This window comes from Callithrix jacchus, chromosome 9 (genome assembly GCF_049354715.1).
Source record: "Callithrix jacchus isolate 240 chromosome 9, calJac240_pri, whole genome shotgun sequence".
Lineage (NCBI taxonomy): Eukaryota > Metazoa > Chordata > Mammalia > Primates > Cebidae > Callithrix > Callithrix jacchus.
This window is the reverse complement of record NC_133510.1, coordinates 7,712,567-7,737,239: the sequence shown is the minus strand read 5'-3', so window position 1 is coordinate 7,737,239 and position 24,673 is coordinate 7,712,567. Positions and strand designations below refer to the sequence as shown.

Sequence of the window (24,673 nt, the reverse complement as noted above, 5' to 3'; positions counted from 1 at the left end):
TAAAAATTGTACAGATTTTTAGAGGAAAATTTTTAACTAGATCGACTGCATTGGTTGTGCATTGTGCAACTCCAGTGAACACCATTCACAGAGACCACAATGTGAATGACACCTCCGGGAAATACAGTGGCCTGACCACAATCCCCTTGTTTCCTATAAGACACATAGCATAGCAACACAGAAATCCCCCTTTTCCCATAACATACCATTTTTGAATTGTCATAGTTATTTACATAAAAATCTCCTCTCGGCACACTTTCTGAAATTAGGTTTATAAGAGTACCGATACATGCAGGCAGACATTTGGATGTTCTTTCTCACTGAAGGATTTTCCCTAACAACTACTGTTCCATCTTTGTTTTTGAGGTTTCATTATCAGACATTTAGTGACTGTTAATCCTATACTTTGTAACATGGAGATTGTTCCCTACTCATTCCTCATTCTTTTTTACTACTTTCTCTAAGGCTCATTGCCTACAAGAAAAAAAAGAAAAAAAAAAAACTAGATTTCTTCAGAGAATATGAACTATTTACACAAATCGCATAAACTTGTTACCTTATTCCTTCAAAAGTCTGAAAAGCATTTTTATTTTCAAATTTTTCCCACCCTGAGTGTTATACTTATGGAGAAGTGTTCTTACTTCCCCAAATGACCACTAAGTTATCCAGGGTATTTATGTGTTATATTAAATCACTGTTACTACAATAATGCTGTAGAAGAAACAACCTCTACCAGGCACAGTGGCTCACGCCAGTAATCCCAGCACTTTGGGAGGCCAAGGCCAGGAGATCCGGAGAGCCTGGCCAACATGATGAAACGTCATCTTTACTAAAAATACAAAAATTAGCCAGGCGTGGCAGCATGCACCTGTAGTCCCAGCTACTCAGGAGGCCGAGGCGGAAGAATGGCCTAAATCTGGGAGGCTGAGGCTGCAATGAGCTGAGATTGTGCCACTGCACTCCAGCCTGCACAACAGAGTGAGACTCCATCTCAAAAAAAAAAAAAAAAAAAGAACCTCAAAATCTCTGTGGTCTACAATAACATTTAATTTTCTCTCATTGGTCTGTGAAACAGCCGGCGGGGGCAGTTCTGCTTCAGGCTGTGGGTCAGAGTCAGGTCTCCTCATTCTGGGACCAGCAGCTTCACCTGGGCATGTCCTTTTCATGACAGGTGGCAGACACACAGGGCAAACCAAACAAGCAAGTGCACCGAAAGCCTCTGAGTGGACTCGTTTTCTGTCTAAGATCATGGGCCAAAACAAGTTGACAATAGTGGGGTGGAGAAGTACACTCCGCCTCAAAAGGGAGCTACTGCAATGTCAAATAGCAAAGGCCTCCTGAGCCAGAAACAAGTGTGAACAATAATCCAATTCATACTATACGGAAATCTCAAATCCATCCTCTGTCCTTTACAGGAGTTGAAATTGATTGGACTGGATATCCCACACTTTGCCGCAGATCTTCCACTGAATCGATGTAAAAACCGTTACACAAACATCCTACCATGTAAGATGGTCAATTGTGCCAATCCTACTCACGTCTTTTAAGGGTTGAAAGTCTGTTATTGCCAATTAATCAACTTCTGACCACACCCAGTTGTGGTCTAGATCTCAAGGCCATCTCTGAGATTGCATTGATCTCACTCTGATGTCTTTAGATCGTATCATATGGAGAAGGATTTAATTACTGTGCTTTTAAATGAATTGCATCTGAACAGAAAGGCTGACCATTTGGCCCTTTGGAGATTAAAGAGCCATAGTCACATTGGCCATTAGATAATGCGTACTCTCATAAAATATTTTCAACCAATTCATTGATAACAGAAAGAGGCAAATCAAAAGGCAATGCAATGCATTAAAATGCCTTCTCTAACTTCTGACAAGTTATATAGTTGCTTAGCATTTTGTAATAAAAAGCAACATTCAGGAAGAAAAGGTAATGTGAAGTCCTTACAAGACTATTAAAATAGATTCCAGTATAGATTTCACTTTTCTCTCTGCTACACTCTCGGGAGCTGGGCACAAATGGAAAAGTGAGAAGAGGAAGGCTGAAAAAGCTCTAGAAAGAGAAGTCTCCTCCTGTTATGGTGTCTTGATGAAATCAGATGAAATTAGAGAATATAATTCTCTGTAAGCCCTGGTTGCTGAAACTGCTGTTAGTAACTTGAAACCAATGTTAAGCAGTAGCAACTACCCAGCTCAGAAATTATTTCTTTCATTTAATGTCCACCTACAAAGGAAACCCACACTTCTTCTCTTCTCTAGTCTCCCCAAAGTAGTGAACTCTCTGCATATCTCTAGGTGAAATGAAAATCGTGTGTTTAGGCTACATGCTATAGCTGTTCGATCAATCTCACAGACATTTTAGTTCCTGTAAATATTCTGCATGACCCCTAAACAATCCTGGAAACAATTCTTTCAAGGACAAGACAGCTGGCCATGAAAAAAAAAATAGTGGTTGGAAGATATTCACTTATTTATTTAAACAACAAACTAAGGTTAAATAATGGTTAAAAAATCAGGCTAAAAATTATTACTCTGTTACTGACTTTTTTAACTTAATATTGGGTAGAGAAGGCCAAAATAATTCTTTTTTCCATCCTGAATTTTAATATTTTTTTCTCCTTCTTCTCTACAGATGACTTCAGCCGCGTGAGATTAATCTCCATGAACGAAGAGGAAGGTGCAGATTACATCAATGCCAACTACATTCCTGTAAGTAGAAAACAATCAGGCATCCCAGTGCTGACCCAGCCACAGAAAGACTGCAGGGCTCTAGGGACGTGCCAAACAGTTCGAAAGAAAGCAGCCATTCCCAACCCAGCAATCGAATTCTAAAAGGCTTGCGTTACTCCATTTCATGATAAAGAACAGGAAAAAAAGCCCGTAGATTAGTAATGTTCCTATTTCTTTATAAAGGACCAGTGAAAGGGAGAGTAGAAAGGCTAAAGATCACCTTTCTTGTGTTTAAATTTCAGTTTCAGCAACCAAATTCAAAGGGTTCCACTCGAGCACCTGCACGTTTAAAAGATAAAGATAGTCATTACTGTCATAAAAAGGTGTGGATGTGATTTTTATAGCCTTTGGAAGAACCATTCTTAAAATCACACAGACTAATTTCGGTCAGTTACTCCGATAGCCTCTTTGATGAAAAATGGAGAAAACGTTACATAAGCGTGTGATCCTTTGCCAATTTTATCACCGGTAAATTTTCGGTTTTTTTCCCACAGGTGTGGAGCAGCATTTGGTGTTGACAGTGGCTGGTTAGGTGATAATTTTGTCACTTATCTTTCAGGGATACAACTCACCCCAGGAGTATATTGCCACCCAGGGGCCGCTGCCTGAAACCAGAAATGACTTCTGGAACATGGTCCAGCAACAGAAGTCTCAGATTATTGTCATGCTCACCCAGTGTAACGAGAAAAGGAGGGTATGTGCTTACTGAAGCTGTTTGTGCTCAGCAGCAAAACCTGCCGCGGCCACTGACGTTGATGAAGGGCTTGCTGTCTGCAAAGTCAAACGAAACATAGAGAAAAATCACTAAATTTAAAACATTTTATTCGGGAAGCAAGAATTAGAATTTGGGGGCAAACACACAGGCCCAGTGGTCTTTGCAAAGTCCAGAGGAAAAAAGAGAAGGTTGGACGTCTTCTAAAAAGGATGAATATTGCATATTATTTTGCAGGAAAGTTCATTAGCATTAGTAAAGTTTTGGGGAGCGGCAAGCTCTGATTGGTGAGTGGTGGCAGTGGGAAAACTAGTCTCAGAATCGCAGCAGGTTGCTTCAGTTGCTATTAGATAACACTGATTTCAAGTTACTAACAGCAGTTTCAGCAACCAGCGCTTACAGAGAATTACATTCCTGGAGCAATGTTATGCGTTCTGAGTGCTTTTTTGTTTGTTTGTTTGTTTGTTTGTTTTTGAGACAGAGTCTCTCTCTGTCGCCCAGGCTGGAGTGCAGTGGCGGGATCTCAGCTCACTGCAACCTCCACTTCTCAGGTTCAAGCGATTCTCCTGCCTCAGCCTCCCCAGTGACTGGGGCGTTCCGAGTACTGTATCCCCTGACCGCTCAGCTCTGTCTCCGTTAGGTATGATGAGAAAGGCCGAAGTCATGTGATAAGAATTCACACTATGTAGCAAAACCGATGGTATTTGCTTTCTGTTTCATCTTTGCAACGGTCCTATCTAATCTTTCAGAGGCGAATACCTTTGTGTTCCCTAAGTGAGCTCAGACTTAATTTCTTCCCTAGTCTGTTTAAAAAACAAAAAATGCTTTGCCCTTGCTCCAGGTGAAATGTGACCATTACTGGCCATTCACAGAAGAACCTATAGCTTACGGAGACATCACCGTGGAGATGATTTCAGAGGAAGAGCGGGACGACTGGGCCTGTAGACACTTCCGGATCAACTATGTAAGTCACCAGGCAGAGAGCGGTGCTGTCCGTATACTGACACCGACACCACTGCCCGGCAGGTGCTGGGAGCCCCAGCCAAGGAGCACTTTGGCCTTGGCAATGCTGCTCTCTTCAGAAGGAAAAATCAACTCTCAGTGTCATTGTTTCCCATTTCATCAGTGATGGTGTGGATGATCTGGTTAGTCTGGAGAGCCTGAGAGGATAGAGTAAGAAGTGCACTAGTTCATCTCGAATTAGCTCAGGAGCATAGAAGACTATTAATCATTGCCTATCAGGCATCATTGAGGACAGAAGTGTTCTCGTTACTTATGCTAATCATATATGAGTATAATTAGGGTCTATAAGGCGTACTTACATTTTAAATTAAATGATTAAACCATGATTTAGTAGTTTGGGTTTTGTTTGTTTTTTTTTTTTTCTTATTTTGTTCTGGTTTGGTTTTCATTATTTGGAAGGTACTTCTAGGTCTTATTAATCATAATTCCCTATTTCTCTTGAATGGCTATTGATTTCTGATTGATAACATGTCCAGAAAAGTCTGTTTTTCTCACAAGGCCTGTCACCTTTCTGCTGACAAGTCTCTGAGCAAATGCTCAATATTTCTGTGCCAGGCTAACATCAACCAAAGTCAAGCCATTGACTTCAGCCTATAGAATATAGAGGAGTTTTTACTCTTAATAGTCTTCTCCACTTGAACGTGCTCCCTATGAAGACAAAATTGAATAGGAAAATTCTCATTGACATGTTCTTCCTTGCTTAGAAACAATCCTAATAGTTAAGGAGATAAGAAATTGCAACCTATTGACCAACTTTACCTACTGCCTGTTGTCTAAAGTCCAGGAGCTAAGAATGGTTTTGACATTTTTTAATGGCTGAAAAAATCGACTGAGCACCGTGGTTCACACCTGGAATCCAGCACTTTGAGAGGCTGAGGCAAACGGATTACTTTAGCCCAGGATTTCAAGATCAGCCTAAGCAATACAGGGAGACCCCATCGTACTAAAAATAGAAAAATTAGCTGGCTTGGTGGCACACACCTGTAGTCCCAGCTACTCGAGAGGCTGAGGTGGGAGAATCACTTGAGCCCAGTGGGTAGCAGTTGCAGTGAGCCAAGATTGTGCCACTACACTTCAGCCTGGGCAACGAGAGCAAGACTCTGTCTCAAAAAAAAAAAAAAAAAAAAAAAAAAAAAAAAAAAACAAGAAAAATAGTATGAAATACCATATGAAAATAATATGAAATACTGTATGTCTATAGTACACACTATTTCGTACTATTTATATGAAATACCCTATGTAAATTCTGTGAAATTCAAATTTCAATGTCCATATATAATATTTTATTAGAACACAGGCTGCATTTGCTTGCAAATAATCTCTGACTGCTTTTGTGCTACATCAAGCTTGAGTAGTTGCAATCAAAACGACATGATTTGCAAAAAAACTACAATACTTGCTAACTGTCCCTTTGCAGAAAATGTTTGCTGACCCTCAAAACACACCAGGGAAACAAAGATTGCCCATATCAGTACAACGTAAGAACCTGATACTATCTATTTATTCATATGTACGAGAGATAAATCAATTCTTTTTTTTTTTTTTTTTTTGGAGATGGAGTCTTGCTCTTTTGCCCAGGCTGGAGTGCAGTGGTGCAATCTCAGTTCACTGCAACCTCTGCCTCCTGGGTTGAAGCAATTCTCTTGCCTCAGCCTCCCAGGTAGCTAGGATTCTAGGCGCCTACCACCACGCCCGGCTAATTTTTGTATTTTTAGTAGAGACAGGCTTTAGCCGTGTTGGCCAGGCTGGTCTGGAACTCCTGACCTCGTGATCCTCCTGCCTCCCAAAGTGCTAGGATTACAGGTGTGAACCCCTGCGCCCAGGCAATAAATCACTTCTTAACTGGCAGTTAACAATGTCTTTTGCCACCAGGAGAATTTAGGCAAATCCCTGTCCGGCTCTAACAGACTGTGTTTCATGTCGTTTCAGTCATTTGAAATTCACCTTGCTTCCACATTAAGCACGCGTTTCTGCTCAAATGCAGAGTTTCAGCTTAAGTGTCACCTGTTTTGTGGCATCTTCTCTGGGCTTGGACACCATTAACACTTTCCTTTGCTGGGGCAGAAACTCAGTAAACTGCTCTATCACAGCACATCGTAGCAGTGACAATTCTCACTCCTCGTTTCTGCCTCCCCGATACACTGTGAGTTTCAGAAGCAACTGCTCTATCCTTGTGGAATGAATAAATCAGTAAATGAACGAGTTATTTCAAAAATAATAAGGCACTCGTAAAGCATCAACAGACTTTCCATCAGAGAAAATATTTGTCAACCCGAATGCCGTTTGAACTCTGCTTTCGTTCTTAGCTATTTCCATGGAGAAGCCAGCACAAATTGCTAAACAAATACAGTACAAATCTGTCCCTAGGTTTGCATGTAGGAGAGAACATTTCAGAGCACAAAATAGGGTCTGTTCCACTGCCGATTCTGTTGGCAAGGAGGAGTCACACAGATTATTGCATGGTCAGTACTATGCTTCTTGTCCTTGGTCTTAAATGACGACCTATCTTTCGATGACAATCATGTGAAGGATTTGAAAACTAGGAATAAAACATTGAACCGCAGTGTTTGCTTGGAAGGCATTCATCTGTTACAAGCATCTGGTACCAGAGTGCCCCCTTTTGGCCGTAAGGATACCGAAGCTAAATGTTAAGTTCCTAAAATGAAAGCTCAGTTGCCCGAAAAGCACTGTGCTGTGCTAATAAACACGTTTTACAGTTAGTTTCGTTTTTTGTTTATACCCTTCTTTATCCATTCCATATTGATATGCAGAAGCTTTCCAATTACAAAAAGGATAAAATTACATAAATAAGGAAATCAAGGTAAGAGAAATTTGGGATTAGCTAAGTAAGAGAAAACCAGAAAAGTTTTCTCATTTAACAGGAAAGGAGAAAAATGACCATAACACACAACTTGTCACTTTCTACTACTTGAAACTTGGCATGGCCTGTGTGAGAGCTGGAGAGTAAAGATCATCAAAAACATTTTTGTTGCCAGGAAACTCATGCCTTGCTATTCAGCTCACAGGCTGACCGCGGTTCCAGGACCCCTGCCTTGTAGCTGCGGAGCAACTAACTAAAATTTAATAATTTCCTGATTTTAAATCACCTTGCAGTTTTTAGCCAAATACATTTTCACTTCAAGGTTGAAAGTGAAAATGTAAATGGTTGAAGTGAAAATGTATTTCGGCTAAAAAAATATATATACACACACACACACACATATATATACACACACATATATATATACACACACATATATACACACACACAAATATATACACATACACATATATACACACACACACATATATATACACACACATATATACACACACATATATACACACACAAATATATACACATACACATATATATACACACACACACATATATACACACACATATATACACACACAAATATATACACATACACATATATACACACACACATATATATACACACATATATATACACACATATATACACACACACAAATATATACACATACACATATATATATACACACACATATATACACACATATATACACACACACAAATATATACACATACACATATATATACACACATATATACACACACACAAATATATACACATACACATATATATACACACACATATATACACACACATATATACACACACAAATATATACACATACACATATATATACACACACATATATACACACACACAAATATATACACATACACATATATATACACACACATATATACACACACATACATACACACATGCACACATATATATACACACACACAAATATATACACATACACATATATATACACACATATATACACACATACACACACATACATACACGCACACACACATATACATACACACACATATATACACACACAAATATATACACATATACATATATATACACATATACATATATATACACACACATATATACACACACACAAATATATACACATACACATATATATACACACATATATACACACATACACACACATACATACACGCACACACACATATATATATACACACATATACACATATATATGCATACACACATATATATACACATATATAAATACACATACACACATACACATGTGCACACTCATGCACATACATACATACACACATACACACACTATACACACATGTATACACATACACATATATACACACATATATACATACAAACTCACATATATATACACCCACACACATATATATACATGCACACTCACACATATATACACCCACACACATATATATATACATACACACACGTATATATACACATAAACACACACACATATATATATTGGCTACAATGTACACAAGTTATACAAATTATGATCGGCATTTGAACAGGACGAGCATTCTCCTGAACTTTCCTGGCAACCAAAGTTATCTGGTGGCTGGGTATTCTCAAATCCTCATGATGTTGAATAAGTAAATTATCCTGTGCAATTCACTATGCCCAAGATACTTTCTCAACATACTTCCTGAAGGCAGCACTGAGGGTAGCCAGTATCTTTGTAGACTTCATGCTCTCTGTGTCTCAGCCAGAGCCCTTGAACATAGCAGGGGAGGTGCTGCACACTGCTGGGGATACATTAGGTGCCAAGGGTACAACGGGTGGAGGGGAGGTGACAACTCATGTATATTTAAGCAGATCTTATATATTTCTTTGTACATTTTATTTACGTATTGTCTTTATACATTGATTTTCTGCCCAAGACCACTGACTCTTCGAAATTCATTTCTCTTTTAATACCTGAACTTAAACTTTAACTCAAAACTGACAGCGAGGCCAAGTTTCCCTCCTTCCCAATTATGATATATATTCCATTCTCTGAGTGAATTCTAGGCTCTTTGCGAATTTGAGGAATGAGAGATGAATCAGACCTTTATGAAGCCTGGGTTTGGGATATTTCTGACAGTTGCTGACACATGGAGAATACATCATGCTTACAAATTCGTTGGGACTAAAAATAGTTGATCTGGAAAGATCCACATTTTAGTTAATATGTAGTCCGTTCAAAGGGACCAGCAATATATTTGATGCATGGGACAACAGGAATAGGATTAATACACAAGCTATACTCACTTGCTTGGATTCCCAGAACCAGCCATACAATGCACAGAGCTGGATGACAGTGAGTGATAGTAATGAGGTACTAGTAGGTAATGATAATCACAAATGTGATTACACTTAATCCACACAACTCCTGTTGTAAGTGTCATTGGGCCATTTTTGGATATGAGAAAACTGAAGTTCAGTGAGTCAGGTCTTCTAGTATCAAAGCCCGAGACAAGGGTTCTCATATGAGTGATTTTGTGGAAGTGCATTCTTGGGGAAGCCCCACAGGGAGCAAGGGAAGCAGACTGACAGAGAAGAAGCCACTCAGAGCATTCAGCTGAAGTCTCCCCTGTGCTGGATCCCACAGACAGTGCTGGGGCATGAACAGCACCATGGCATTGTCTCACTCTGAAAGAGGCTGGATTTTTGCACCCCACGGTTAGTCAATCATTAGCTGTGGGCTGCCCTCAGCAGGAGAAAGCAACCTCTTAGGCATTTTCCATCGAGGCAGCTCCATGCAGTAGAAGGCAACTATCAAAAGAAGGGTACTGCTATGCTGTTATCAGCAACGGGGAAAAGTGTGCCCCAGGATGGCAGAGGGTATCCAAAGGGCACCAACAGCACTTTCTACAGTGTTTAATTCATTAGCCAAAGCTGACGCAGCTTCTAAATGACGGAGCCAAGATGCAAATCCTAATCTGCTTACGCTTTTGTCCTTAATTACGCAGGTACAGATTAGCCTACTTATCCTACTCTCTGAAGCTTTGTACAATTCGTGTGGTTTTTTTTTTCAGTACCTGTTTTACGGTGCTCAAAGATATGGTGCTCAAAGCCGGAAAGGAAGGTGTCCTGACTGGGAGTGGAGCATGGCTCTACCTTCTTGCGTGACTAACCTGGGATCCCCAGTGGAGTCCTGGGCCATCCTAACAGTGAACTGAAAAGTTAAAGCTTGGTTTTGACTCTTTTCCCTAAAGGCTGACGAGATGCAGGATGTGATGCATTTCAACTACACCGCATGGCCTGATCACGGTGTGCCCACAGCAAATGCTGCAGAGAGTATCCTGCAGTTTGTACACATGGTCCGACAGCAAGCTACCAAGAGCAAAGGTCCCATGATCATTCACTGCAGGTAACGTCCTCAGCTGTGTTCTCTATTAAAAATTAGAGGCTGGTTTTATAAGGGGAATAGTTCACCATTCCATAAGCCCCTGATCAGATGTAATTGAAAATTAAATAATGAATTCTGATATTTTAAACTATGATTAATTGATATCTTACCATACACAATATTTATTATGGCTATCTCATGTCTACACCCTATAAGATAGATGTTATTATTCCCATTTTTTTTTTTTTTTGAGACAGAGTTTCACTATTGTCACCCAGACTGAAGTGCAATGACACAATCTCGGCTCACTGCAACCTCCGCCTTCTGGGTTCAAGCAATTCTCCTGCCTCAGCCTCCTGAGTAGCTGGGATTACAGGCACGTGCCACCATGCCCAGCTAATTTTTATATTTTTAGTAGAGATGGGGTTTCACCTTGTTGATCAGGATGGTCTTGATCTCTTGACCTCGTGATTCACCCGCCTCGGCCTCCCAAAGTGCTGGGATTACAGGCTTGAGCCACCGCGCCCGGCCATTATTCCCATTTTTAAATGAAAAATGTAAAGAAAGGTAAAGATGGTAAGGGATTCACACAACTGCCTGCAAGTAGAACACGGAGGAGACAGTATTCAAACCCAGGCCTGCGAATCTATGACGATCGTGCTCTTAGTGTGTGATATTATCCTGCCCCATCAAGGATTCTGAGTAGTTACAACATGGACAAATAGTAGGTCAAACTATAGAAAGCTGGTCACAGCTCGGCACAATATAAATAAACCTAAAAACAATTGGGAGGCCGAGGCGGGTGGATCATGAGGTCAAGAGATCAAGACCATCCTGGTCAACATGGTGAAACCCCGTCTCTACTAAAAATACAAAAAATTAGCTGGGCACAGTGGCGCGTGCCTGTAATCCCAGCTACTCAGGAGGCTGAGGCAGGAGAATTGCCTGAACCCAGGAGGCGGAAGTTGCAGTGAGCCGAGATCGTGCCATTGCACTCCAGCCTGGGTAACAAGAGTGAAACTCCATCTCAAAAAAAAACAAGAAAATGGGCCGAGCACAGTGGCTCGTGCCTGTAATCCCAGCACTTTGGGAGGCCGAGGCAGGCGGATCACAAGGGCAGGAGTTCGAGACCAGCCTGGCCAACATGGCAAAACCCTGTCTCTACTAAAAATACAAAAATTAGCCAGGCATGGTGATGCATACCTGTAGTCCCAGCTACTCAGGAGGCTGAGGCAGGAGAATCGCTTGAATCCAGGAGGCGGAGGTTGCAGTGAGCCGAGACCGTGCCACTGCACTCCAGCCTGGATGACAGAGCAAGACTGCATAAAAAAAATAATAATAAAAATAAAAAGAAGAAAAGAAAAAGGAAAAACGAAAATATTCAGCCAAAGAAGATAAACATGTTTGCTACGGTTCTTCCTCAGCATTGTCTCTAAATTTTTAGACAGTAGAATGAAAGAGGATATAGAATATTAAAAAATCAAGGTCCACACTAATTCCCAACAGGAACCGTTATCATCAAAGTTAATTTGTTCTTCCTACTATATGAACGGGGCTGCCTCAAAGTCCATCTCTGTGGTATGATATGACTGTAAAATCCTTATGCAGCCTCAAAAGACTGAGGGACATAAGCATCCTCCAGTGGCCTGTGAGAGGTGGCAGTGGGATGGAGATGTGAAGGCAAGCACTGGCAGCCATGCCGATCTGAGCAAATAAATCTATAATCTCAGAGCTGCCGCCTTGGCCACGGTGAATTAGAAGGGCTAGAATGCGGATGTACGTGTGTGCATTCACGTGCATTTCTGTGGAGTGTGTGCCTCCCCGGAAAGGAAAATGCCTCATCAGCTACGAAGTGTCGTTTAGGGCAGATCTCATTGCTATCAATCCACTGTAGCATTTACAGGTTAAAAGATTGCTATAGCAGATAAGATGATCTGTTCTCAAAACAGTTCTTTCCAAGAGCAGAAAATGAAGCTGTTCAACTCTGGGGTCAAACTCACAGATCCTTAAACGGATGTTAGTGAGGGCAGTTCCGCATATGACTTTACAGCTGCTCACCCAATGGCAGATCATTTTATCTAAGAAATCCCAGGAGGAAAGAGTTGTCTAGTAGAAAAAGCAACCTTGAACTCCAGGTTTAGAGAGTGGGATTTTTCTAGCAAACTTATTATGTAAATTGGCTTGAACTTTCTCTTTTCCAGTAATTTCATAGTAATTTGAAGTTTAGAGCCATTTGGCTTTTTGTAGAGGATTGGAATAAAAGAGCTGACTTTAACACAGAGTTAGGGATTGTGGTGGGCAGTTGGCCAGCGCCTGTCAGTCCACTTCCACCTGTGCTCTGAGTACTGGGATTTGGGGACTGGCTGAGACTGGGTCCAAATATTTCATTTGGTTTTAAGGCAACTGTCTCAAAGGTCTCTGGGAGATGGGAGTGGGCCCAGGACCCACTAAAGGGCAGGAGCACTGGAAGGCAGGTAGGTCTGGAATGGTGAACTGAACTTAGGGTTGAAGGTAAACAAATCTCTGTGGCCCCAGAGCTAGAGTTAGGGTGTGGACATCTCAACTAGACTTTTGAGCAGGTCTGAGGGCTTAACTCTGAGGCTGCTCAAAAGACAGGGCATTGTGTACATGTATCAGCTCTCTGAAGGCAGAAACCAACTCTCCAGAGTACTCAACATGGAATCACTACCCTTCTCCAGAAGCAGAGACCCTGAATAAGTGTGTGGCCAGTGCAGTGCAAATCTCTCTCGGGAAGGTAGCCACGCCAGTCAGAAGTATGACATTAGAAGGAACACCAACCACAACTGCAGACTTCAAAATCAGTTACGTGGAAAGTATTGTCAGGAGCTTAGTCTTCTTTTTTTCCACAACGATGCTGTCTGTAGTTTTTTAGAAATCACCAGTTGTATTTCAACAGTGAAGAAGCGCCATCTGAATAACGTGCCTTGGGGACCTTCTTCCGCAGTGCTGGAGTGGGACGGACGGGGACATTCATTGCCCTGGACAGGCTCATGCAGCACATTCGGGATCACGAGTTTGTCGACATCTTAGGGCTGGTGTCAGAAATGAGGTCGTACCGGATGTCTATGGTACAGACAGAGGTAGGAGCATAATCTATATGTATTTTTAAATTTTCCCTGGGCTGCAAAACTTATTATCATTCAATGACGTGCTTCAAAACAATTCTCTCAAATTTCTTCGTATCTGTCTTTCCCATTTTCTTATTGTATATGTTCACGCTGCTTTGAGGTATGAAAGAAACACAGTGGCCTCCAGAAATGCGTTTGGTGTATAGTGATTACGCTTTTATTGGCATCGTAATTCAGAGTGCATGGGTGGATTTCTAAGACTAGAGTCAATTGCAGATAACAGTCATCCTGGGTAAATGCCACCAAATAGGGACTGTAGAACGGGTGCAGTTTAATTTAGATTTGAAATGTTGATTGGATTCGATACATTGTTCATTAGTTTACCCTCCACGTGGCTCTATCCCAATTCACTTTTGATGATGACTAGGAGTTGGATTTGAGCTTTCTGTCCCTTTATGATTTTAAGGATTCCCAGTCCCCAACCTACCAGCATTGCCAGTTCCCTTCATCTCAGTGATGAAGATTTATTATTTTAACAACATGGAAGCACCCCCTGAAAGAGACAACACTGTTGTGTGCTCCGTCTTCCTCCTGTTTTCCCGACTCCTCCCTCCCCGAAAGCTGAGGATGCACTCAGTCTGGAGTAGCAGCCCAGGGCCCGCAGGCAGACGGCACCGCCTGCCTCGGAGCAGCCGTGGGTGTGTACCTGTGTGGGCGCAGTAACCCAAGTACAACGTCCTGTTCATAAGCTTCATCACCCAGCCATACTCGCGACTTTTAGCTTCAGTTTTACAATAATTCTTTTTCTCAGAGAGTGTGTGTGGGTGGAACCCTTGAGTCGAACACAACCTGCCCTGACCTGTTACTAGGATATTTTTTAAACGCCTTGGTCTTCCTCATGCTTTTCCCAGCCAGCACCACTAGATGTCAGCATCACGTCAAAAGCCTGGAGGAATGGCCGCCGTCTCAGCTCTGTTTCTGCTTTCCCACGCTTTTTATTTTTCTTTCCTCCTAGCTCCCCATTCTCATCTGACCCATTTTTGGCAAGGCTGTTTCAACACATTCATTTCTGAGCAACAGCAGGATCATACCACTTGGGAAAGAGTAATCCCTGTTACTATTCGGACCTTTCATTGATAATTAGAAGCAAGCCCAACTGATGGCCTCACTTTCTTGGTTTCAATCGCTGCCTGGTAATTTAGCGTTGTGGGGACATCAATGTCACTTTTTAATCATAAGCTTAAAATGTAATTTAGTGTGTGGGGACATCAATGTCACTTTATAATCATAAGCTTAAAATGTCTGGCTTCCCAGAGAAGTCCACTATCTGGTGAGTAAACGGTGGTTTATTGATCAGTGATTTTTTTTTTTTTTTTTTTTTTTTTTTTTTGAGACGGAGTTTCGCTCTTGTTACCCAGGCTGGAGTGCAATGGCGCGATCTCGGCTCACCGCAACCTCCGCCTCCTGGGTTCAGGCAATTCTCCTGCCTCAGCCTCCCGAGTAGCTGGGATTACAGGCACGCGCCACCATGCCCAGCTAATTTTTTGTATTTTTAGTAGAGACGGGGTTTCACCATGTTGACCAGGATGGTCCTGATCTCTTGACCTCGTGATCCACCCGCCTCAGCCTCCCAAAGTGCTGGGATTACAGGCTTGAGCCACTACGCCCGGCCGATCAGTGATTTATGGATAAGCCCATATTTTGGCTTTCACTTCCATAAATTTGCACCCTGATATGTGATTAAAACTCCCTGTTTTGTATATGAATTTCCAAGCTTCAAAAAGCCACACCTTATTTTAAGTATTTTGTATTTAATGAACTGTCTTCCCAATTTACTTAATTCATACCTTTTAAAACTTCGTAGATTTGGGGGCCGGATGCGGTGGCGGGCGCCTGAAATCCCAGCTACTCGGGAAGCTTAGGCAGGAGAATTGCTTGAACCCAGGAGACGGAGGTTGCAGTGAGCCACTACGGTGCCACTGCCCTCCAGCCTGGGCAACAGAGTGAGACTCCATTTCAAAAAAGAAAGAAAAAATTCATAGACTTTAATTATGGCATGTTTGCTTTTGACTTTTCCCAACTACAGATTCTTAATCTCTTTCCCAGGACAGATGCTCCATCCCATTGTCAGGGCCATTATCTCTCTTTGGGGTGGTAATCGAGCAGCCACCATGTTGCTTTCTGCAAAGCCAAGAAAACATTTTGTTTTCTCCCTAAATGTTTTCCCCTAAATTTTAGTTGTTTGATTAGTTTATGGCAGCATTTTAAGTTGATATTCTATGGACACCGCCTTTTTAAAGCACAGTATCCCCACCCTGGTCAACATGGTGAATGGAAACCCCCAGTAAAAATACAAAAATTTGCTGGGCGTGGTGATGCACGGTGGTGCATGGCTATAGTCTCAGTGACTCAGGAGGCTGAGGCAGGATAATCGCAAGAACCTGGGAGGCGGAGGTTGCACTCCAGCCTGGTAACAGAGCAAGCCTCTATCTCAAAAATAAATAAATGAATAAATTTTTAAAAATAAGGTACAGAAACTCCCTGAACTCTCATGGCGAGTTCAAAGTCAGCAAAGGGGCAAAGGTCCCCCGGGTTACTTATTTTTTCCAACTTTTCTAGCTTGACCCTTGATTCTCTCAGGACCTCGTGTTGGATGTTTTCCAGTTCTGTCTGTTGTGTGTGTGTTGTTTTTGTTTTAACTTATGTCTAGAACATCTTGTTCGTTTATCTTTATTTTTCCCTTGTTTCTCTCTGCTTACCAAGGTTCTTCCTGTATTTGGAATACAGATTGTTCTGCCTGAGATTCTCCTTAAGTCCATTCACATTCAAATTCTGCTGCCACGTCACAAGAGTTAACAAGTGAAGAACAAAGTTAAAAAAAAATTAAACTTATTCTCTTTACATGTATTATCCTACAGTATCCCTTTGACACTAATGATTTTCAAGAGGATGAAATGATTTCCTCATTGAGCTCTGTTTTTATGTATATAATCAACTCACGTAGACCTTATTTCCTCCCTACACTGGTGTCTAATTTTCCAGCCATCGCTACATTGCCTTGATTCCACCTCACCCAAAAAATTGCAGAAGTAGCTGCAATTTATGCAGCCATGTCTCCAGGTGCATATATCAGGGTCATTGCAACATGCTGCTCGGACTGCACTGTGACCTGCCCTCTTCCTCTTCCTCACCTGACCAGACACAGTTCATGGGCTTCTCCACATGTAGAGGCATATTTAGAAAGAATGCCAGACCCTGGGGGAGGCCTGGGTCTCCACTTTACTGCTGCACAAGTCGTGTCACCTCTCAAAGCTTCCATTTCTCTTCTGCAAAATATGAACGATAACTTTCACTAATTTTTTGTAAAGCAGACATGATAGGAAATGATACAACCTAGATAAGTGCTTTGAAACTGTGAAGTGCTACCTGTGAATGATGTTCTCCTCTCTTCTATTTGAATTGAATATTTTGTATGATTTTCCTCAATATCCTTCCCTGCAAGTCAGTTGGGGCTTTGCTTTTTTTTTTGAAACAGAGTCTCGCTCTGTCGCCAGGTGCCAGGCTGGAGTGCAGTGGTGCAATCTCGGCTCATTGCAACCTCTGCCTCCTGGGTTCAAGGAATTCTCCTGCCTCAGCCTCCCGAGTAGCTGAGACTACAGGCATGCGCAACCACGCCCAGCTAATTTTTGCATTTTAGTAGAGACGGAGTTTCACTGTGTTGGCCAGGATGGTCTCCATCTCTTGATCTCGTGATCCACCCGCCTCCCAAAGTGCTGGGATTACAAGCGTGAGCCAGTGCGCCCAGCCAGGCCTCTGCTTTGAGCAGCCTATCCTCCTGATCTGCAGCTTGGATTTCTCAGCGACTTTCCAAGACAAGCCCCTCCATGAATAGTCTTTTTTTACTTTTCTTGTGGTGTTTTTGTCTGGTTGTTTTCAGTTTTGATACAAAATGTAGCCACTGAGTAGATGCAGATTGAAAGTCCAGGCAGTCTCTGGTCTTATCCATTCCTAGTGTTGACATAACACCAGAAACAATGGATTAGGTGTCCTCAAGGGATACTTCAGCCACTGACAGGATACCATCTCCACAAAAGAGAATGTATTTTCTCCAAACCCAGTGTTGAAAAATACAGGTTAGGCTGAGGTAACAGTCCAGTGATGTTTGAGTTATTAATTTTATTTTTTGTATGAAGTTGTTACAAAAGAGGCTTCTTAAAATCCTGTGGATATCTTGACTGGATCTTCTTTAAATGTTATTTCTAGTACTATTACTTATAGAGAAACTCTGGGAAATAAAGCGAAAGAGGAACTGCTGTGAAATTACCCTTACTTCTTGGCAGAAAGATGTATTTTGGTGATTTCATCTTGGTTTTCATTCAAGTATAACTTTTACATGATTGTGCTCATATTATATGTATATATGTATATATGTATATGTATGTATATATGTATTAATTTGCATCCTAGTTACATTCTAATTTCTCACTTAGCATTTTATTGTGTAGCATGTATAGTAACACAAGTTGCCTAAAATTCAATAAAGCTCATTTTAAGGACTAATGTTTCATTATAGATGCACCACTGCATACTTAAACCAATCTCCTTTTTATAGAACATGAAATTGGATTATTTCCCACTTTTTACTATTATCTGTGCCCACACCATTTATTAGCACTTTATGAATTATACCACCACCCCCAGCAGGTGAAATGGACTGTCTCAACAAACTTGTCATTATTAAACATTTTTTTCCTTTTAGCTTTGTCCACTACATAGATAGAAAATAATTGTTTTAATTTACTTTTTATTATTTGACTATTTTTGGCATATTTTAATATTTCCTCAGTTTACTTCAAAAATCATTTAACAGGCAAGCACAAGCTAAGTCGTAGGCATCAGGAATAAAAAGACAGTCCCTAACGTCCAGGGAATATTTGGCCTAGCGCTTGATGTCCTTTATTTATTTGTCTATTTGTACATGTTACTAATTTGGATGACTTTATCACAAAAATAAAGGTATCAATTTTCTGTCATAATTCTAGAAAATACTTTTCTCTCCCTGTTTCTGGTTTACCCTATGTTTTTATTCTTTTGCCTTTTTTAATATGTAGTAGATTGAGATTTTTATTTATAATTTATTCCACTGCTCTTAATTTTAGAAATTCCTTTCCTAAAGTAAACAGAGAGAAATTAAACAATATTTTCCTCTATATTTTTAATGACGATTTATTAAACTACCTAGAATTGACTTTAGTGTCTGATGAAGAGATATTCTTTTTTCTTCAAAATAGCCCCATGATTTTGATGGAATATTCATTTCCCTTAGCATTAAGTAATAATAATCTAATGTACAGCATGGTGAACATAGTTCATAGTATTGTACTGTATACTTGTAGCCTTGAAATTTGCTAGGCAAGTAGATCTTTTTTTTTTTTTTTTTGAGACGGAGTTTCGCTCATTACCCAGGCTGGAGTGCAATGGCGCCATCTCGGCTCACCGCAACCTCCGCCTCCTGGGTTCAGGCAATTCTCCTGCCTCAGCCTCCTGAGTAGCTGGGATTACAGGCATCCACCACCATGCCCAGCTAATTTTTTGTATTTTTAGTAGAGACGGGGATTCACCATGTTGACCAGGATGGTCTCGATCTCTTGACCTCGTGATCCACCCTCCTCGGCACACACACACACACACACACACACACACAAAATACATATATATATATATATATATAATATAATACACACACATATGTATAATATATATAAAGTGTTCGGGATGGTGAATGTGTTACCTAGCCTGATTGTGGTCATTTCATAATATATATGTATATCAAATCTTCACACTGTACACCTTAAATATAGACAATTTTCATCATACCTCAGTGAAGTTAGGGGAAAAAGATTCCACTGTTTTTTTAAGAAGCCGCTATGTTCCAAGCTCTATTATTAATCAAAATACCTTTACAGTTGATTCTGCTGGATTTTCTAGTTACAAAGTGTGTCTCTGTAAATAAGGAAATGGTTTCCTTTAACACCAGATCCTGATCATTAAAACCGTCACAGTGAAAGCGCTGCATCTTTGCACCTGCTCTGAAACCTGCTTCTCTCTTTTGTTCCAGGAGCAGTACATCTTTATCCATCAGTGTGTGCAGCTGATGTGGATGAAGAAGAAGCAGCACTTCTGCATCAGCGACGTCATATATGAGAATGTTAGCAAGTCCTAGTTCAGCATCTGGAGCTGTAAGTGGAGAAGAGCTTGTCCGGTGCTCTAAGAACTATCAGAGCGGGACATGATGGATGGGACAAAAGACGGCAGTAGCCATTTGTATTGACTCTGACTTCACATGAGTGTTTCTTCCCGACTCCTGGCCTCACACGGGTGGTCACAGGGAGAGACAAGCACTGTAGCAGATCTTTGAGTTTCAATTCACCTTGGTTGCTGTTAGCAACAAACATGAGCTTCTGTACCTCATGATGCCTCATCTCCATTCCCTCTACTGGGAACTGTAAATTATTCTTTTATTGGATCTGTGCCTGTAGTATCAGGACACTACCATCCAAAACCTATCTAGATATCTTGGGCAAATATTTTATTGATTACAAGGGTTGTACAGGGGGTTACGAAAAAGACATTAGCTGTATTGGACACTCCCAAAACCACAAACAGCAGCGACAATAGAGTCTCAGGATAGCAGAGTCTGAAAAATGCCTTGATCTCACCCATTAGGTAAGCCCTTACTTGAGAGCTTCATGAAGACACTTGTAACGTGTTCAATGCCCTGTACTCCAATTTTGACTAGTAGATCAGATTTTGGAGGTGTAAGTAATCTTGGCTAAGGTAGCAGTAATCTTCCCATTTAGTTCAGTAAAGAGACTGTAGAGTGTCTAACTATACTGGGGGAGCCAATGACAGGATAGGGAGAGGACAGTGGTGCATGGTGGGAGAGTCATGAAAGTCTGGGAAGCATATGGACCAGTGGGCAGCAGGATGGCATTAGCATTGCACCTCTCATCCATAAAGAGAGACAGAGTGCACAATGGAACATGAAGGATAAAGAATAAAGACAGAGAGAAACAAATTTGCTGAGAGAGGGAAAGACATTCAGACCCACAAAAGGAGGCAGCACAGAGAGAGAGAGATGCACAGATCAACCCACATGTGCCTGGGTTGTGGGACTGAACTTAGTGGGAGCAGTGGTGGAGCAGGAGGAGGCTGCCGTGACTGCAAGCTGCTTACTATCTTTCTCTATCTCATTCACAGGAGCGGACACGATGTGCACCCATCCTCCCTTGCTTCCAGATTGTTTTGGGGGCCCCTGATAGTCATTTTGCTAAAAAGAGGCCCTGCTTTGTAATATGTGGCCAAGGAGATAATTTATCTCACAGAAGCACCGGGAAGACTTAGCCTTAAAGAGCCTATAGTGTCTTTTTGGACTCTTTCACTTCGGGACATTTAATAATGGACCAAATTCAATAGAACACCAAGAAGGTCAAGACGCTCTCCAAAGGGCAGGAAGGACTGCACTTCCGAGTTTAGCTGGCCCTTTGCTGGTTGGGCTGAGATTTTTGTTTTTAGGTGTTTAAGTGCAATAATTTCTGTATGTGTGTGATTCTTATCAGAAAGTTGAACTGTTTTCTGCCCACACCGTTCATCAGCCCCATCATCAGCCCCATAACCCAGGAAGGAACAGGCATTGTTAGCATCAGATTATACCTCATTATTAAAAGGAGTCATGGCCACGCATGAAGAAACGGTCATTCTACTTCAAGGAGACTGAAGCAGTGTAATCTGTACTCCAGCGTCACCAGATCTGAACTGGGGAGGGTGGACAGGGAAGAGAGGCTTTCTACCCACAGATCAACTGTGTCATCTTTTCCTATTCCAAATATGGAAAGCTATCATTCAACTTCTAAGTAGAGTAGAAAAAAATTGTCTTAACTGTTCTGGTTCTTGACGGTTTCCTTCCTTATTAACAGTTGGGTGTTTCTTCCTTGGCCCTTTGGACTAATGTTACTGTCCAAGTCGTTTTTCAAGAAACCACATCTGGTTCAGAAGAGTGTCGAGTCGGACTCTAAACTCCGTGCTGTCTGAGCAATCTTGCTGCCTAGACTTTGCACTCCTTGTTCTGTTGACCTGCATACACATGAGAGCTGTTTCTTTAAGAACTCTGGGCTGTGAAAACGCACTTTCTTTCCCGCAGAGAGCTGGGAATTTATGAAGTTATGGCAGTGAACTGCAGCATGCTGGGACAATTATTTGACTACATTTTCTTTGTAATATTGTCAAGTGTCTCTACGGATTCTGACAGAGATTTCTCTTTGTTTTGTTACCCTTTCGGTTGTCAGCTTCATTTTAACGAGTGTAACTAGTAACATTTTATTCTTTGGATTTTCTATAATTGCAGTACATGATTGTGTATTGTGACATGAATGCTGTCAAAATGGATATTGATGGCATTGTGAAGCCTGTTACTTTGTGTCACTTCCTGAGAAATAAGAGGTGATGACATAGATATACAACAGAAAACACTTTGAGTTGAAAGTACATACAAGCTGACTGCTTCCCTATGGCAACTGTGGCTATTGTGAGCCTCCCTGTGTGCTTCCAGGAGGCTTTGCTCGTCCTCATGCACCTGACACTGCCCCTTCCCCTGTCTTCCCTCCATCCCTGATCATCTTTGCGAAGCCACAGATATAAGATCAGCTTACTATTTTATCAGTGACCTTAGCGATGGTGAAGGATGCCAGGTGAACAGCTCTGCGCCCCACCGTCTCTTGTCACGGAGAAGGCCTGGCTATGGCAGACCTTGGCAAAGTTTCTTGCAAGATCTGGCCAGCGAGTCTCAGTTTCACCTTGCAGGGTGAATGGCAGAGGATATCCACACCCTGCAGGTTAACAGCTTGGTCTCCTCAGGGATTGTCAGTTCCTACTCACCTCCCTGCTACCACCTCCTCCTTTTCTTCTCACCCCCCACTCCTCTATTTCCCTTTTTGGACATTTTAATAATATATCACACCATTCTCAGGAACAAACATGGTTAATGAAAGGTGGCAAAGGGATGTGTGACATTCTTAGATTTTCACACATGGACAGTCAGGAGTGAAATGTGCAACCTTGGAAGAGCCGAATCAGTGTATGGGTGAACTGAAAAACATTTCCAACTCTGCCACTCAGAAGCAGACATTTTTGCAGCCTGGAACATTGCTACCCATGAAACAAGCCACTTCATAAATATTTTATGTTTTTCCTGAGCATCCCTTTAAGGTAGGGATCAGATAGTGCCAGATCAATTTTCCCAAAAGGAAAGAGGAAGTGTCCAGAGTTTAGACTGAAGGCTCAGAGTCAAAACTACGGGAAGGTCACACTGTTCACTGGAACACGGTTGCTCCTCAGTTTGTAGAGTTTATGATGGAAAAGGCATCAATCTATCAAAAGAGTATTCATCCCAATAATGACTTTGGAATTCTCTCTCCAGGGTCTCAGTTAATAAACTGAAGAAAGACCTAATCATAGCTCCATATCTTGCAGGTATAAGAAGTATCAGATATGATAATTCACCCAAAGGTGCTTCGTGTCTTGTTCTCTCTTGTACATTCCCTAAGGATACTCTAACAAGCTCTGTTTCCACACCAGGACCCAACTTCAAGCATTCAGAAGGGAGGCTCCCAGAGCCTCTGTATTATTAATTAGGGTTTTTAAAATTCATTTGAGTAGTGCTTTGTTATGAAAGGACATGGGGCATTAGCACATGCATCATGATAGCCTTTATGGCACACAGAAAGAGCTAAAAACTTGAACATTAAAAAACATTTCTCTTTGAATGCTATGTTTTTTCTTAAGACAGAGTCTCTCTCTGTTGTCCAGACTGGAGTACAGTGGCACGATGGTATGATCTCAGCTCACAGCAACCTCCATCTCCTGAGCTCAAGCGATTCTCCTGCCTCAGCATCCCGAGTAGTTGGGATTACAGGCACTCACCACCACGCCAGGCTAATTTTTTGTATTTTTAGTAGAAATCAGGTTTCACCATGTTGGCTGGGCTGGTCTCAAACTCCTGACCTTAGGTGATCCACCTGCCTCCACCTCCCAAAGTGCTGGGATTGAGCCACTGTGCCCAGCCTTGAGTGCTATTTGAGATCAAATTCCTTGCCTGCAAAAAATAATTTATGAAGTTAATTGAGAAACAACTATTAGGATACAATTTAATAAATGTAATAGTTGACACCTGTATATCCATTACTACATATGATATGATTTTATTTAACTTGAAAAGAAGAAAGTGATGGATGACAGCATTTTTTGGAAAAGCATTTTAATTCACGGTCCACAATTTCCCACTCTAAAGACAATATTGCCTCCAAAATGTAAAATTAGAAAAGTTACTATGTTTTCTGAATATCAGATTTTATAATGTATCTCCTTTCCTAAAAGCTGTTCCTACTCCCAGAAAGGTGACACAGGTCTCAAAGGATGCTGTGAGGTCAACAGGCAAAGTGGGATCGAGGGCTTTCGATCTGAATTTTTTGCAGGCCACTTGAGAGCTGCTTGCTAGAGGATTGGTCCTTAGCCAAAGAGCTAAAGTTACTGAGTCCAATCTCTAAGAGCCAAAATCCTCCCTGCTTTCTAGCAAGGAGGCCTTCCTTTACACCTCAGGAAATGTCTGATGTAATGTGCTTCAAAGAGCTGGCTCGCTTCCTAGCTCACAGATCTCTAGTCTGGTACTTGGCACAGAGATGAGGGCCAAGGGCCATGTTCATAACAGAATATAACGTTCACTTTGGCCAAAGAGGTTATGGAGCAAGAAAATATAACACGTGAACCCTGCAAAATTCCACCCCTGATTTTTAATAGCCTCATTTGGAACTGTTTGAGAGAAACTTCAGCTGCGGCAT

The 24,673-nt window shown here is 41.4% G+C and overlaps 1 protein-coding gene across 1 annotated transcript in view; it reads left to right on the top strand.

The window, feature by feature from the left end:
* The window catches only part of PTPRO (protein tyrosine phosphatase receptor type O), a 287,340-nt gene extending 265,033 nt beyond the window's left edge, over window positions 1–22,307 (top strand). The window contains exons 20-27 of the mRNA XM_035255268.3: window positions 1,416–1,506; window positions 2,638–2,714; window positions 3,295–3,429; window positions 4,289–4,411; window positions 10,559–10,713; window positions 13,658–13,793; window positions 19,900–20,020; window positions 21,042–22,307. Of these exons, the coding sequence (XP_035111159.3) occupies window positions 1,416–1,506; window positions 2,638–2,714; window positions 3,295–3,429; window positions 4,289–4,411; window positions 10,559–10,713; window positions 13,658–13,793; window positions 19,900–20,004 (822 nt within the window). The 3' untranslated portion in view covers window positions 20,005–20,020; window positions 21,042–22,307. The remainder of the gene's footprint in view (window positions 1–1,415; window positions 1,507–2,637; window positions 2,715–3,294; window positions 3,430–4,288; window positions 4,412–10,558; window positions 10,714–13,657; window positions 13,794–19,899; window positions 20,021–21,041) is intronic.
* Window positions 22,308–24,673: the final 2,366 nt, after the last annotated feature.